This window comes from Embiotoca jacksoni, unplaced genomic scaffold (assembly GCF_022577435.1).
Source record: "Embiotoca jacksoni isolate LCO1_2020_lvr unplaced genomic scaffold, fEmbJac1.0.p SCAF_2, whole genome shotgun sequence".
NCBI classification, from domain to species: Eukaryota; Metazoa; Chordata; class Actinopteri; family Embiotocidae; genus Embiotoca; species Embiotoca jacksoni.
This window is the reverse complement of record NW_027185340.1, coordinates 13,611,271-13,626,974: the sequence shown is the minus strand read 5'-3', so window position 1 is coordinate 13,626,974 and position 15,704 is coordinate 13,611,271. Positions and strand designations below refer to the sequence as shown.

General features: G+C 40.9%; 1 protein-coding gene across 1 annotated transcript in view; it reads right to left on the bottom strand.

Annotated features, from left to right (window-relative positions):
- Positions 1–15,704, bottom strand: part of myo10l3 (myosin X, like 3) — a 69,702-nt gene that overhangs the window by 17,985 nt on the left and 36,013 nt on the right. The window contains exons 3-19 of the mRNA XM_069154676.1: positions 14,821–14,979; positions 13,595–13,782; positions 13,230–13,364; positions 12,363–12,487; positions 12,233–12,246; positions 12,005–12,089; positions 11,401–11,507; positions 10,952–11,081; positions 9,619–9,737; positions 6,937–7,083; positions 6,146–6,246; positions 5,760–5,826; positions 5,026–5,118; positions 3,323–3,391; positions 1,248–1,330; positions 1,022–1,130; positions 12–92 (exon numbers count right to left, since the gene is read on the bottom strand). Coding sequence (XP_069010777.1) covers positions 12–92; positions 1,022–1,130; positions 1,248–1,330; positions 3,323–3,391; positions 5,026–5,118; positions 5,760–5,826; positions 6,146–6,246; positions 6,937–7,083; positions 9,619–9,737; positions 10,952–11,081; positions 11,401–11,507; positions 12,005–12,089; positions 12,233–12,246; positions 12,363–12,487; positions 13,230–13,364; positions 13,595–13,782; positions 14,821–14,979 — 1,812 coding nt within the window. The remainder of the gene's footprint in view (positions 1–11; positions 93–1,021; positions 1,131–1,247; positions 1,331–3,322; positions 3,392–5,025; positions 5,119–5,759; positions 5,827–6,145; positions 6,247–6,936; positions 7,084–9,618; positions 9,738–10,951; positions 11,082–11,400; positions 11,508–12,004; positions 12,090–12,232; positions 12,247–12,362; positions 12,488–13,229; positions 13,365–13,594; positions 13,783–14,820; positions 14,980–15,704) is intronic.

Sequence of the window (15,704 nt, the reverse complement as noted above, 5' to 3'; positions counted from 1 at the left end):
GCATGACCTACCTTGTCCATGTTTGGTTTGATGCAGCGTACAAAAAAGGGATTGGAGGCACTTAGTGTGGCCATCAGGGAATGGAGAGAGTCCTGAAACACATCAGCAACAAGAGGATACATATCAAGACAACAGAGAGGCCAAACATGTCAGTTTATTTCCATGTATTTGTATTCATGTTTATTTATTTTGAAAAGAAGGGAGTTTTTAATTAATGTGTTTCTCACCTTGTAAAAAATAGCATAAAGATCAAGTTAAAAAAAATAGCTGAATTCTAGAGAATGCTCTTTTCTTTTTTGTTCAGTACCTTATCTAACTATAACACGTTATTAGTAAGTATTAGTAAAAGTAGTGTTGGGCAAAAATTGGGTATCAAAGTAAGAGTATTGAGTTAATGTATAGTTATTTTCCATCTCTTTGCAGGATTACTCATCCCATATCTACATGGGACACACGTGTACAAATACACACTCGGAGGACCCTTGAACCCCGTAGAGTCTTTCAGCCTCGCTTTCCTCTCTGCCTCAGACAGTCTGTCTCCAGCGAGGCCTGGCCTGGCAGAGCTGAGCGTGATTGGCCCTTGGTTGGCCCCTCTCTGCCCAGCCATCAACCCTAATCCCCTGTCTTTAGGGACTGTAGGCCAGGACAGCCTGCCAAATCCTCCCCTGCTCCTTCTCTCCACGCTGCAGTTGGGACATGCTAAGCTAAGTCCTCTACTGCAACCCCTCCTCCGACCCCACACCGGCTCACACCAACATACATCACCCATCGTTGTCTGCAGATCAAATACAGCCCCCCCCCCCCGCGTCCCCTGTGTCGCCATGATTTCTATCCTCTATTTTCTATCTATTCCCCTGCGTTCACACTCATCATGCCACGATAACAGGCATAACGTTAAGGGTTAAGTGATCACTGTACGCAATAGCACATGGGAGACGATCAACTTGTGTGATGACACGATCATACAGTCATGAGCGTGGAACTGAGAGTGATATTGAGGTCATAGAAGCTTCAGTCTCACCCTGAACTGAGAGCTGACGGTCGGCTTGCGTCGGGCGGTGCCCATCTTCAGCGTCTCATCTCCGTTTCTGCTGCCAACGCGCTCAAAGAGGTCGTAGATGAAGTCAAGCCTGCAGACAAACAGTGCAGAACAGGTCATGTAACTGTGGACACTTTTGCATAGGAGCTAAATCACATCCATTAGGTGCATGTTCAGCATAGAGAAGATAACAGTGCGCAGCGTTCACCTGCTGTCTTTGAGAATAAACAGGATGTCGTCTCTGAAGGTGTCTCTATTCTTCTCCAGGATTCCACGCACGTCATAAAGCACCTGAACAGGTGAAAACAAATCAAAAGCAATAACAGAGTGTGTTTACTTTGAAACGGTCACAAGCGCTCGGAAACAGACGAAGAACTATCTTGAATCATTATCACAACAAAATAAACACAGCTGTGCAAATATGTATGAGCATAAGTAATGAATATGCTGCATTACCCAGCAATAAACCTGGTTAAATGTCTAGCAATAGAACACAGCCAGTCATAAAAATCACTGGCTAATCACCCTAGATCTACAGGTGATAATAAAGCCAAAACTATTTACAATTGAATTTTCTGGTCAGAATTTACAACCATAGTAATATTTGTTACTGAGATGTGCAGAATATGAATAAATGAATACAACTTTAAAATGTAACTATTTGTATACAAAGTTTCATTAAAGACAGGTTCGTTTGAGGATTAATGTCAGTCTCATTAGTGTTCATAGATGTCTTTAAGTGAGGGACCATTTATTTGGAAATACAGCCAATTCATCTATAGATATACAGTGTATCTCTCTTTTGCATCAACACATATGTGCACTAAGTGTGACATGAGTGATTTGCAATGACTGCGGTTGCATGTTTGAGGGTTCGTGCTAACAAACACGAGGGGGGGGGGTGGGTCGGGCCTCGTCCAGAACAGCAGAGCACGTCTGTGTTAATGCAGTCACCTGTTGAGTTCTGTTCAGCCTTCGCCTTAGCAACACAGCATTCCTGCGCTCACACTGATCCACAGTATTACACTGAGTTTGTGTGTTCACTAGTGTGCGTGCGTGTATTGAAAATAAAGACGCATATAAAAAAAACTGTGCAAAAACATATATCCTCTAATCTGAGTCTTTAGGCAAACACAAGCACATTTGTATATGTGTGAGTGAGCTTGTATTCACAGCTTTGTGTGTATCCTACAATCCACAAAAAAAAAAAATCCCCATCCACAAGCCTTCAGGCTCATGAGGAGCACAGAGATTCAAACTTGATGACACATATATTTATAAATCACTGACACACCAATTACACACCCTTGCTCTTTCAATGAAATAGAGTTGTACAAAAGGCTCTCTGTGTCAGTCAGTCACAGGTTCGTGAACTAGGAAGATCTGAGATTCTACAGTGAAAGGAGTTTGTCAAGAATTACACACACTTTGGTCCAGTAAGTATGAATACTGGAACTTATGTTACAGTTGGTTCTTCACATTATTGTCTTGAGACTCAAATAGTTAGATGCCCCCCGTAAGTTTTTTTTTGTACTAGTTCATGTCTGACAAACAAGGGACCCAATTAGAATGAACTGCATTTCGCTGGCACCACACAGAAAATCAAATCCATGGGAAGATGCTACGATTTCACTCCCAAACTCACAGTAACATTTCAACTAACAGAAAGTGCTTTGAGAGAACTGACTATGCACTCTAGAGAGGCACACTGGAGAAAGAGACAGAAAGAAAGAACAACTGGCTGGCCTGCCTGCCCTCTCTGGACCAGGTCATTACCATAGTCATCCATGCCAGGCTTGTGACTGAGCTGCCACAGTCACACTGAGGAGACCTTGTCTGAGGCAGGCTTCATAAAGCCATTCTTTATGAGGTTGCATCTTTCTACTCTTGCCCCACGTCCCATCCCCCCTCTGCCCTACTCAATCTCTGTGTCTGTCCCTCTGTCCTGATCCATTTTTTGCCGGTTTCCTACACTTCCATCAGGAGCAATCTCTGTCATCATGTAAGCAAAGGAAGGGGAAGATGACAGTGAAGCTGTTTCTCCTGACTCAGTGAAAAAGACCGTGGAGGGGTGGGGGTGGGGGGGTGAGGCATCGACATCCCAAAAAGATTCTGGCAAAGAAGATCCCAATACCCATCCAACAGCTACCTCACTTCCCCAAACTATTAATTCAGGGAGCAAAGGGAACTGGGTTTGCTGTATGTGTGTGTGTGTGTGTGTGTGTGTGTGTGTGTGTGTGTGTGTGTGTGTGTGTGTGTGTGTGTGTGTGTGTTGTTAATAACCTCTCCAGCGTAGTGCTTGATGCCAAACTGGTGGTCAGTTACTCTGGGCTTCACATAATATGGGTTTGTCTGGGGAGAAAGCACAAAGAGATCACAGATTTTTAGAAATGCTGTTCATGTCTACTTAATTAGGTCTAATAGAATTAAGCAGTGCACATAGGACATTGAGTACTCAAAAGGTCAGAAGACAACTACTGAGTGGTTGGTTAAATGTCTCGGCCTGCAACACATGATTATTTTACACCTACTCTCAAATAAACTGAACTGAAATTGAAGAGTAAAAAAAAAATGCCCCAGGTAATTTTTCAGAGCCTGATTGATGTCTTGGTGGTTTTTTTAGAGCAATGGTTTCTTATCCAAAAAAAATAATCACTACATAAGGACAACAATTTCACTTTGTTTGCAAAGATGATTACAAGAACTGGTTTGTGTCATACATGTGGAAAAACTCTTTCATTTTTGTCAATAATACTTTGTTTTCAAAGGTTACTTTGCTTGTATTGAGAGTGTTTCTATGTCTGCTGACGGGCGAAAATATCAAAAGCTCAGGAAAACAGCCAATTAAATGTAATGAATAAATAGATAAAACCACATTTTAGAAGGTTAAACCAGAATCGTTGCTTGATAAATTACTTTAACCTATAGAGCAGAAGCTTTATTTCCCCCCTCTGCCAGTGACAGTAATTACTAAAACCCTGTCGAGACGTGTAGCCGACTCTGGTGCTATTGCTGCAGCTGTAAAACAGTGGATGAATGGTAGATGAATGAAATATAAGGCTTCACTACTCCAGCAAAACAACTCTATCAGACCTTGATCCATTTGGTCAGATAACGTTTAAAAAGAGCCGCATAATGGAATTATTATTTTATTCAACCATTAGCATAGTGCTAACTCAGCTAGCAGAAGTCTGAAGTGTGCATGTTCTGCTCATAGGAAATGGCCAGTATGCATTCACCTGACCAACGCAGGAATGTCTCAACAGACACCATGTAAAAAAAACTATATATACTGTGAAATACAGAGATTTACCTAGAAGTGATATTTTCTAATCCGCACCGTGTAAACTGGTTTGATGAGGACTTGGTTGTAACACGCGTTCATTTATGTGTAAAAATCCTGTGATATAGCTTTAAATTATTCATCCATTATCAAAGTGTTTTTTTTTTTTTTTTTTTATTAATTTCACATCAATCAACCAGTTGTTTCAGTCCCAAATAATCTCTAATCCTCTGACCACGACTTTAAAATGTAACACATGGATCAGCAGTGAAGGCAAACACCTCTGGGAGAGGTCAGGCAGTTCTTCAGTTTCACTCTCTTGTATTTTTCCATCAGTCATAGAAAACTGTGCTGGGTTTTCTGAGTACACTCTTTTCTCCTGCACACAATGCTGATCAGACGCGGAGAATGGCTTATCACATTTCAGCATTGTTGTGCTCGTATTTGAGAGCGCTCGGGGGTGTGTACGAGCCCTGCAAAGACGTTTCAATGTAACAGGCAATTCATCAGCTAGGACAGACGTTTAACTCTTTGACGCTGTCTGAGCTGGTGGGTGGTGAAGGCATTTCCTCAACTGGGGTTAAGGAGCTTTGGTGGACGGATATGGGTCATTTTTATGGCTTTGCGAGCGTCTGTCTGGGAGCAACAGGGTGTGCGGCTACATGTATGAAAGAGCCCTGTAAGTTTTTGTGTGTGCACTCACTGCGTGTCGGCTGTGCAGTTTCTCCAGGAGGGTGTAGTCGGTGCCTTTGGGGAAGCGACTCTCCTCATTGATAAGAGCCAACATGCCCAGTTTCTAAAGGGGCGAGGGACAGAGGAGCAGAGAGGGTAAAACACAGCAGTCATGATGGAACTAGTTATAATCCCACTGAGGCACATCTGGCAGCTTTTATCATAACAATGCGTGCAGGAAACAGCAAAGTAATTAATAAAATTTTCTTTTTTATTTATAGAGAGTGGGTTCAGAGAACAGGCACGGTGTTTGGCAGACCTTTGGATTTACGTTCCCACAGTCACACAGTCACACTAATGCCACAGCAATCATCTGATAATAAAGCAAAATCAAGTATATGTAGGGATAGAATGGCAGTGGTGTGGTGTTTTTGCCTCCTCTACACTTTCCAAGTTTGTGATTTTAAAACCAGAAATCTTCCAGACATAAGCCCACCTTTTTAGGGGCTCAGTTTTAGCATCATTACAACTATGGTGGTAAAATAACACAAATTGTCCTCATGCTCTGGTTCAACCGTACCTCTAACCACTGACTGGTGGACATTACTGTGCAAACAACATGCAAAATGAGACTATATAATGATAGACCGGGAGATGGGAGTCAGTGTAAGCACAGTGTGGTGTCTGGGTCAGTCAGTTCTGGCTGGTGGTTAGCGGTTGATCCTTGTGATGACTTTGCTCTCTCATGGTCTGACTGTCTGTTACCTTTTCTATGAGATCCAGACACTCTGCGTTATCCATCCAGTCTATGGCTTCCCACTGGATCCCCTCCCTGTGAGGACACGCACACACACACACACACACACACACACACCATGTATATATAAACAACTAGGAAGACACAATGGCTGTATTATCCAGCATGAACATGTGATGAAATGAGCCATGTCCAGGCTGCTGGCCCATTATACCAGAAAACAACTGGCTGCTGGAGAAACCGAGCCAACTCCAAACGTCTGGCGGTTTGCCTGAATCGTCATGAGGAGGCTCAACCCCCACCCCCAGCCCTATCTGTCTGCGGGACAGTCTCAAGCGCATGCAAAGTCTAGTTTTATTTTCAGTGGCTCTGTATCTGTGTGTACGCTTATGACCTGTTGTACTCCAGCTGCTCCAGCGAGAAGATGTGCTTGTTGAAATACTCCTGCAGTTTCTCGTTAGCGTAGTTGATGTTGAACTGCTCAAACCGGTTCACCTACAAAATGGAAGAATTTCAAAACCATCAGTTCTGTAGCTCAAAGATACCTTCCACACATAAAACACAAGACAATAAGACACATAAAAACACTCTGCTTTGACTAATATTTTGTATCTGATGTCTCAATTAACTTGTCAAAACTTCTTCTCCAGTTGATACATACAAGATGTTATCCGACTAAACGGTCTGTGTACTGAAAGTTTCAAGTGTTCAGTTGCACATTGGGCCATATTCTCCAGAATGGAGTTTAATCATGTATATGAACTAACAATAAGCAAAACATGGTATTTAGTATTTGAGGGCCAAATGTTATTTAATTCTGATTCAAATGTTGATAAATCCTATTATCAGAGTAGAAAAAGGTATCATGATATTAAAGCAGTCAGTGTCTGTGCAGCTGTATAATATTTTATCACAATATCTGACTGAAATGGTTTGAATCCTGATTTATGCACAGAAGTATGAGACGTCATCTTTTTCCAGATTTTCTCAAAGCAATCAAAAGGGACAAGAGAAGGAAGTGATACAAAAAAGTGTTACATGAGGGGCTGAAAACTTTGTGTTTGTTTGGGAACCCATTAATCTCAATAAGAAACGGATGCAGGAAATAAATTATCAAGAGATTTGAATGAGGATTAGATTTTCTTTTTGCTCAGTGATGCTAAAATTCAACAAGTGGACTTTCACCTCAAAGTTCTCAAAGCCGAAGATGTCCAAGATGCCAATGGACTTGAAGTTGTCCTTCCCCTTGATCTTCTGGTTAATCCTCATGATGATCCAAGAGAAACACTGAGAATAAAGCGCCATGGCGACAGAGTCCCGCGAGTCCACAGCCTGCCAATCGTGACACGAGGAGATGGTGGTTACCATGGAAACGAGGTCAGGCATCAATAATAAGAGAGAGGAAACTTTGCAGACTGTATCCTAAACACAGCATATATCACCACACAGCACACATTTCATCAGATGTATGAGATGGTGGTTGCAGGTTAAAACCAATGTACTCCTGATGGCGGCACCTTGCATGGCAGCTCAGTCTCATTAGTGTGTGAACGCGTGTGTGAATGGGTGAATGGAAAAACCATTTAAAAGTGCTTTGAGACCATAAGGTGATAAAGCACTATACAAGTACAGACCATTCACCATTTACCATATGCTATATAGGACTGATGTGTGTGTGTGTGTGTGTGTGTGTGTGTGTGTGTGTGTGTGTGTGTGTGTGTGTGTGTGTGTGTGTGTGTGTGTGCGTGCGAGGCTTCGGCAGTGTGTCCATAAAACAAAAAGCAGCTTGAAGACAAAGGTGTGTTATGTCACAGTGTCTGTCTGCAGTTAAGACAATGTTTGTTTTCACAACAGAAACCATCGTTTATCACTTACATATCTCAAGAGTGACGCACTGCTAGGCCATATTTCATATATTACAAAGAAAACAAAGACAAATCGGAGTAATGCAGAAATATACTCTTATGATTCCCTCCAGTGTTATATTCTGTCTTTTTTTTTTAAGAGGAAATGACACCTATTAAGTTCCATTGTCTCGCAGAGACAGAGAGGTTGAACACAGTGGCAGAAGGCAGACAAAAGTAGTGTTGGTGAGTATCTAAGAACATTTTTAGGTAATTTATTACATTACATTTTATAGAGAACTGCTGTACTTTTTACTGTACTTATTTTCTTGTCAGACATAGTTACTATTCAGAGTAAGATTTTACAAAGAAAAATATTACATCTCTGCTTTTATTTAAGTAGAACTTTGAATGCAGAGCATGGAATATTTCTCAATTGTTGTGTTTGTACCTTGTCTTCAATAAAAGGCTGCAAAGAAAACATACGAACACAAGACAGTCCAACAGGTGGGACTGTTTCATGCAGGATACGAGTGTCCGACAAGAAAAAAAAAAAATTCTGGTAATGGCGATGGTTGAAACCGGCCAACTCAATGTTTGAGCTCAAACTGATTAAAAAAAAAAAAACTCTTCAAGGTGCTTGAAATAATTGAAAGTTTTAACTACAGTTCCTTGGGATCTGAGCAAATTCAATTTGCTGAGGAAGACCATGCAATACAAACAAAAGCTTTATAGGAAGGAGTCACGTGGTCCTTTACTTCTGGTTTTTTTGGTCATCTATCCTGATGAAGACATTACTTCTCTGATTGGCAGAGTATCACATCAGAGTATCAATTGTGATACTCCAGAAACAAACTCTGCTCCTAATCACCATTTGACTCAAGCCTGACTCCTGCAGCTGCCGTGAAGTCAACCTTTCGTCCAGACATCATTTGTGTGTGAATATAAAAAGCTTAAGCTTGCCAGCTACACTTCCTCCACAGGTATTGTGTTTGAAATTAAAACAAAACAAGAGCGTGGCGGCGTGTACTGTATTCAGGGCAACAATGCTCTTCGGCTTTTGAGTAATCCATCATACCCAGTCACCTCTTTGCGACTAGCGGGTGTGAACAGAGAGCTAGTGGCTCCAGGATCTCCGTCACAAGGGTGAAAAGAATGGCTGTTTGTCCGGGATGGAAGGGGGCGAGGGGGGGGGGGGGGGGGGGGGGCTACCGCAGGCAGTCGTGAGGGGGGATTGACCCCTGGTTGCTGTGAGAAGAAGTCATTCTTGCCGACTCCAGGACTGGAATAATGAAGTCTATTAAGAGACAAGTTGCTTCAAAGGCCAAGCAGAACAAGCAGCAGCAGGGTGACAGCACAAGTTCTTTGTCTGGTGATGAAAAGCTTTCTTGTGGCCTTCGTGTCCCCTGTGATAATAGTAAAGGTCCATCCTGCATATTCGCTGAGATTTATGAGCTTGAGTGGGAAGAAGGGTTGAGCTCAGCCAAGAAGGATTGTGTCATGTGTCAGAATGTTCTTGTGGCATATGGTGAAAAGGATAACGTGCAGATAAAGACTTAAATATTCACATTAATTACAGACTACAGCACGGACATTCGCAGCTGAGGGAGACACCAGTGAATTATTACGCCAGCGTCTCGGTGGCTGGCTGCACTGCCTCCAGAGGAGAAGACTTTTAGTTCACCCCCAGTCTTTGGGTCTATTGTGCTTTTGAGTCAGATCACTATCACGATGGCTTTATTGTGCTTGGAATCTGGCACACAAAAAGCAGGAAATGGCTGGGAGTCACGCAAGGGATCTGGGGAGGCATGTGGTGTAGAGCGATGGAGAGAGGCAGTGTGTGTCACCAGGACGGGAGAGGGAGAGCAGTGAGGATAGGGGACAGCAGATATGCAAACACTGTACCAAATACACTGAAATGTGGGAAATAAGAGTGGAAATGTTTCAGGATTCCTGTCGGGCTAGATGTGTGATTCTTGTAAGGAGCTAGCAGAGGAGGAAGCTGGGTTGGATGTGTTGTTACCTGCTCCACAGTGAGGGGGGAGCAGATCTCCTCTCCTCTGAGGATCATGGAGCGTTGGGTCAACACCTCTGACAACTGGAAGGAGTCCAGACCGAGCAGCTCGCTGACGTTACTGACCACTGAAACACACACAGATGTATATTGTAGTGTATGTATAACTAAAGCAGAACACAGACAGTTCAGGTGACTCCTATTCATGTCAAACAACAGATGTGACATATACTTCAGACAGCGATCCCATAGAGTCTATAGGGAACTCTACTCTGCCGGCTGCGCTGTAGCCGTAGTGCTCTGCAGTCGCTGTAGTTCACAGGTTCATTGGAAAAGAGGTCAGACACAGCGAACAAAGGAGTCCTGAGCTCATGTTACAGCCTGTTCACCGCTCTGTCTGCTTGTACAATGTCAACCAAACTCAGAGCCACAAGAAACGCTGCAGAGTGCTCCAGCATCACTGAGGAACCTGTTATTTGCTGTGCAAAGGTTTCCGCACTAAATTCCATCAGAAACAACTTTTAACAAGACTGAGCTGAACCAGCTTGATAGTCACATATTTTTCTCTGCTTGATTGACATTGCATACATGTTCTATTTGTTATTAGCTCTAGTTGTTGTTTGCAACATGTTCTCATACACAATTTTTCCTTCCACTGCCGTTGTGTTTGATAATAGGTTTTGATAATAAAAAGATTGCCTAAAATAAAAAATAAAACAAGCTGTAAGGACTTTTACTGTTAGTAATGACGGTCTCACCAAAGAACTCATGACGCTGAAAAAGTTGTTTGTTTGTCTGTTTGTCTGGTTTCAAAAGGACAACTGGTTTGGTTAGCACTGTGCTATCATAATTCAAAATTTTTTTTACAAGGAAATAGAGTAACTTCATTCAGTTAAATAATACGGGCCTCTAATTACCAAATCATTTCTTAATGATTTCCGAGAAAGTATCAGAAATAACTATGAATTTTATCGGAAAAACAGGGATTTCCTTGAAAGAGCTGCCTTGTTTAAACCCATTTAATATTAGAAACTTTCTTGTACACTAAATGATTTGCATGCCTTCAGGCATTTCACCAATTCATTTTCAGCTAATTCAGCTGTCTCTGTTTTACCTATAATTACTGCCAAATTACAGTTATTTTGGGAAACTTCCTGGAAATCTTTAAGAAATAAATTAGAAATTACAGAGATCTGACATATTATATTGCTACTTCTCTGTGTTCTTCAAGGTTTCAGCGACATGAACACATTGAGAGTGTGTGTACGACCTTCATCAATATCAATCTAACGCACTCTGTGTTTCAGATTTGTTAAGTGTGACTCTTGATTCTTCGTTCTACCTCCTTTGGAAGTGATCTGAGCTCCACCAGCAGTCATGAATTCTATGTTGCCCATCTGGAGGACGGCAGACAGCAACTTGAACACATCTCTGATCTCCTCCTCACTGAATTCCATCACTTTCAGTGCTTCCTGCAACACAACACAAAGTTACACAAGATGTCACAATGAAGGAATCTAGAAAAGCTAAATCATTTTGAGTCATGACAGCAGATCAACTTAATTTAGTTTTTCCTTGAGCTATAAAACACATCATTTTGAACATAATTCTAAATGTGCCTCCGAAGCTAACATGACACAATCAAACAACATGCTTCCCCAAGGCTTTTGTTTTCTGGGAGTCAGCTCTGTCTGATGGCATTATGAATAGTTCACCTATGAAAAGGGGTAATAGCGCCCCCTGGGGGTAAAACAAACAATGTACAGTAAAATATTTTTCATCTCTCCTTACCATGACACTGTAAAATAGCTGCTTGTCATTCAGACTGCTGTCTTTCACGCAGCCTGACTGGCTCAGGTAGTGATAGGACTCAGGACCTTCAGACACCAGGTACATGTCTGCAACAGGGAGAAGTGTTTCAGGTTACCTTGGTAACTCTTTTACTTCATGCTACTAATTCTTAAACATGCAAAACAAGAGCACAACCCATTTAGTTGTTAATTATATGAACTATAGATGCAGAGAAAGTTATTATACATATTTCCAAATGAAAGAACAACCACAATTAAATTTAGAGGAAGTATTTTTTAGATGTATAAAGTATTCTGTCAGTAACCACAATCATTTTCTGTGAAAGAGTTGTTCGTTCTGTTTTTAACTGCAGGATTTGGTTTTTTTTATTGGATTAATTTTCTGCACAGTACTTGTGGAGGGTTTTATTATTTACAGCTTAACTGCATGACAGTAGAAATTGTTGGAATTTTGACACGTTCGTGACTGGCAATCACTAAAAAGGGGGCTGGTGTTGGTTAAAGCATTACTGTAGCATTCAGGAAAAACTTTTACTATGTTAACTTTAGCTGCTCACAAAATAAACCCAAAAAAGTAAACCAACCTCTGTGGTCTTTGTCTGCTCCTGCTAACAGCGCGTAGAAGATGTGGTAGTTTCTCTCGCCAGGATTCTGTCGAACCACACGGTTCTTTAAAAGAGAGGATGGTTAGAAGAAAAAATGTGACAAGGATTTCATAACTGAGTGGGTCTTGAAAATGTCTCTATTAAATGTTTGTGTCAATTAGTAAGGAACTTTGTTAATATTCAACTTTTAAAACAACAAAAACTTACTTTTTCCAGCAAATCTGATATTGACAGTCAAGGAGAACACTGAAAAATCACAGTGAATAAATCATCTGTACAAAACCATAAAAATATCAATGTTTTTTACAGCAGGTGTGAGTACATTTATGAAGGATACAATCAATGATGCAGCCTCCCTGGATGTTTCCATTCTGGGAAAAGTGGAGCTGTATAAACTTCCCGAAGCGACTGGAGTTATTGTTGTAGACCGTCTTAGCATTACCAAACGCTTCCATGATGGGACTGCAGACAGAAGAGGGATGAATAGCCAAAACCAAATCCACAAATCCACTATGACCATAGAAGCGTTTAAAATGTGTCCTGTGGCTGCACATTACTGTCTCTACTTTGATGCTGATCGAGATCCAGATGCAGGTGAAACATTTCGTAACATTACTTGCAGCCTCGATGAAACTACGGTGCTAACGATGTCTAAAATATTTGAGATATTTCAGTGAAATTCACCGCACCACGGATTCCCTACCATTCATCAGTATTGTACGTGGTTACAATGAGCCCCTAACTGAATAAACGCGTTGAGTTAATTCCTTAAATTATGTGGTTTTCGATCGGAAGATTTGTGATGACCCCCCTGTGCAAATAATCCAATTTTGGTGGAGACTGTTAATCATTGCAATGAGATCAAGAAGAACCCAAATTACAAGGTGCTGAGTTGAGCTGATTTAAAACAAAGATTGTTAGGAGAAGACAGGGAAAGAATTAAAACAACATGCTCCTGGAGAAACCATATCAACAATAAATATAAAAAAACATGTCTACTACAAAATACACCTTAAAAATCTTTATGACTCAAGATTCAACCAAAACATATTCACGTGCAAAATACCAAAACTAATCCCAAAGAAAACACGTTTATTGCTGTTGATCTTTCAAAAAAAAAAAAAAAAGGGCAAAACATAATAGGCATCAAATCTTAAATAAGACCTCTGAAACTTGGGTCCGAGGATGGTTGGTCACACAGTACCTGCTCTGGACGAGGGCCTGCTCCACCCTGGTGGTCCTCTCTGACGGAGGAGTACCTGCAGAGTTTTGACTCATCACTGAGAGGAACTTGAGCAGCAGCTTGGTGCTCTCCGTCTTCCCAGCACCACTTTCCCCACTGAAGGCGCAAAGACACAAGGAAAAGTAGATACATGAATGGATCTATCGAACTCATTTCAACTACTGTATGTCTAGACATAGAATTTTAGGGGGTAAATGCCATATTAATTTCATTTTAAAGAAAATATATCAGAACCAGAACTAGATTTACAGCAAAGTTTCAAAGAGGACTCATGCATTAATTTTTTTGTTAAAAGTGGATTCTGTATTTTGGAAAGAAGTCCTCACCTGATGAGAACACACTGGCTGTCGTGTCTCTTCCACAGGCAGCGGTAACACTCATTGGCCACAGCGAAGATATGAGGAGGCAGCTCCCCCATCTGGTGTTTGCTGTACAAATCGACTGCAGTGCCGTCGTACAGGCCAGCTATCTGCTTATAGGGATTTACAGCTGCCAGGATCGAACCTATGTTGTTCTGCGGGAAATGAATATTATGAGTGAGGAGAGTAAACTAAGAGAAGACACAGAAGATACTTGGTGAAAGATGTCAGACCACACATTGTATAACAACATTTTTTGGGGTATTTTACACTGAAATTTGCAACTATTACACTTTGAACTTCAGTGTAACCTTTACAGTATAATTACCTAACACTATCACTTCAATAGATTCACCCGGTGCCTTCCTTTGTCACGGTACCTGTACTTGGTAATACTCTTACACTACTGCTACGGCCTAGTTTGCAGTAATATTTTAGGATCCATTGGTCTTGCTCGGGTAATGCGCTTTAGGGAAAAGTGCCTCACAAAAGTGTGTTTGTGGGTCATCATTCCACAAAGATATCATTCAGTGATGCCATGCAGACAGACTGGGCCGAAGCTTTGAGATGAGATTAGGAGATGGAATTTCCAAAGACATGGTTACCATGTGTCTCGGGGCAGTGATTATTTTAATAAAGCCTGGATAGTGTTTCAGTGGAGCCTCAGCGCTTTACTGCAAAAGCAATCTTGTGAGGGAGACCAGGTGAAACAAACAAAGGAATCCAGTACTGAATACTCTCACAGAGGCTCACTTTATTTCAGGGTTTATTTGTATTCTAGGTGTGATTTACCATTTTTAATATGATTTGTTTGTTTCTGTTTAAGAGTCTGACTATTTTCCAGAGAAAACAACAAAGAGCTGTTTAATATTGCTTTATTAATATGTGTATATGGTATTTGGGTTTGGTGGAGAGAGAGGGAACACTAGTAATTGTAGAGAAATAGCAACAGCTTGAAGGGTTGTTTTTTTCCCAGTCACGAGGAAGTAATGCTTCTTACTGAAAACACATCAAATTTTGTTTTTGTCTTGTGTTGCTTTATGTCAAAGAATTACACTAAATACTGAACTTCCATGTTCATGATTGTTCTGCTTTGAAATTTCTCTCTATCATTAACAGTTTCAGGAAAAAAAGAAAAACACAAGGTCATGGTGGGACAGTACAGACTAATGTGCTCACGTATTAAGACTTACATAGATGTTGTCTTTCTGGTAGCGCTGAAAGAGGTTGTGCATGATGGCGGCTTCATGCAGCTCGGCCAGTGTGGACATGTCTTCCACTCCATGGATGCTGCTGGGGTGCATCGGGCACACCGTCTCTCTGTTCACCTCCTCCCTCTGTAGACAGATCACCTGCAACAACACATCATTTTATGTCAGTGTCTGAATTAGATTAAAACATTTAAAAAAAAAAAAAAAATCAGAAATGTGAACCCTTACACACCTCACACAAAACACACTCATTTTTTGGCGCTGCTTTTGGTTTGTTTGAGCAAGAAAATGACAGTTTCTACAGAAATCAAATGGAACAATATTCAGTTCAAGCATTGTTCTATGCTCAGTGTTGAATGTCAGAATAAATACGAGCTGGCAGAGCGTAAACACTGTGGTTTGGTGTGTCACATTTTACTTTATTAGCCTACTGAAAAGTGTCTTGTATTTCATGCTCACTGCCTTCTGTCTGAAACGACGTGGTGCTTTCAGTGTGTGAATTAAATTAAAGTGGATTAATCAAATCAAACAAAAGTGAGGACAGACATCAGCAGTCAAATAGACAATATACAGCATTATTTTCATTATCATTTGATCTGTCATTAGTTTTTGATTTGTGAATTACTTATTCAGTTGATACAATATAAGAAAATAGTAAAAAGAAGATCATCCACTACAATCTCAAATGTCATTTTAAAATTGCTTGTTTTGTCTGACTAAAAGTAAAAAACCTAAAGATGTTTAAGTTACAGTAAAACAGAAAAGCATCCAATATTCACAAATCTTTAGGACCCGTTAACATTTGACATTTCATTTATTTGATAAATGAAAATTTAGGATTTACAAATAGTGTGGCGAGTGGTAAT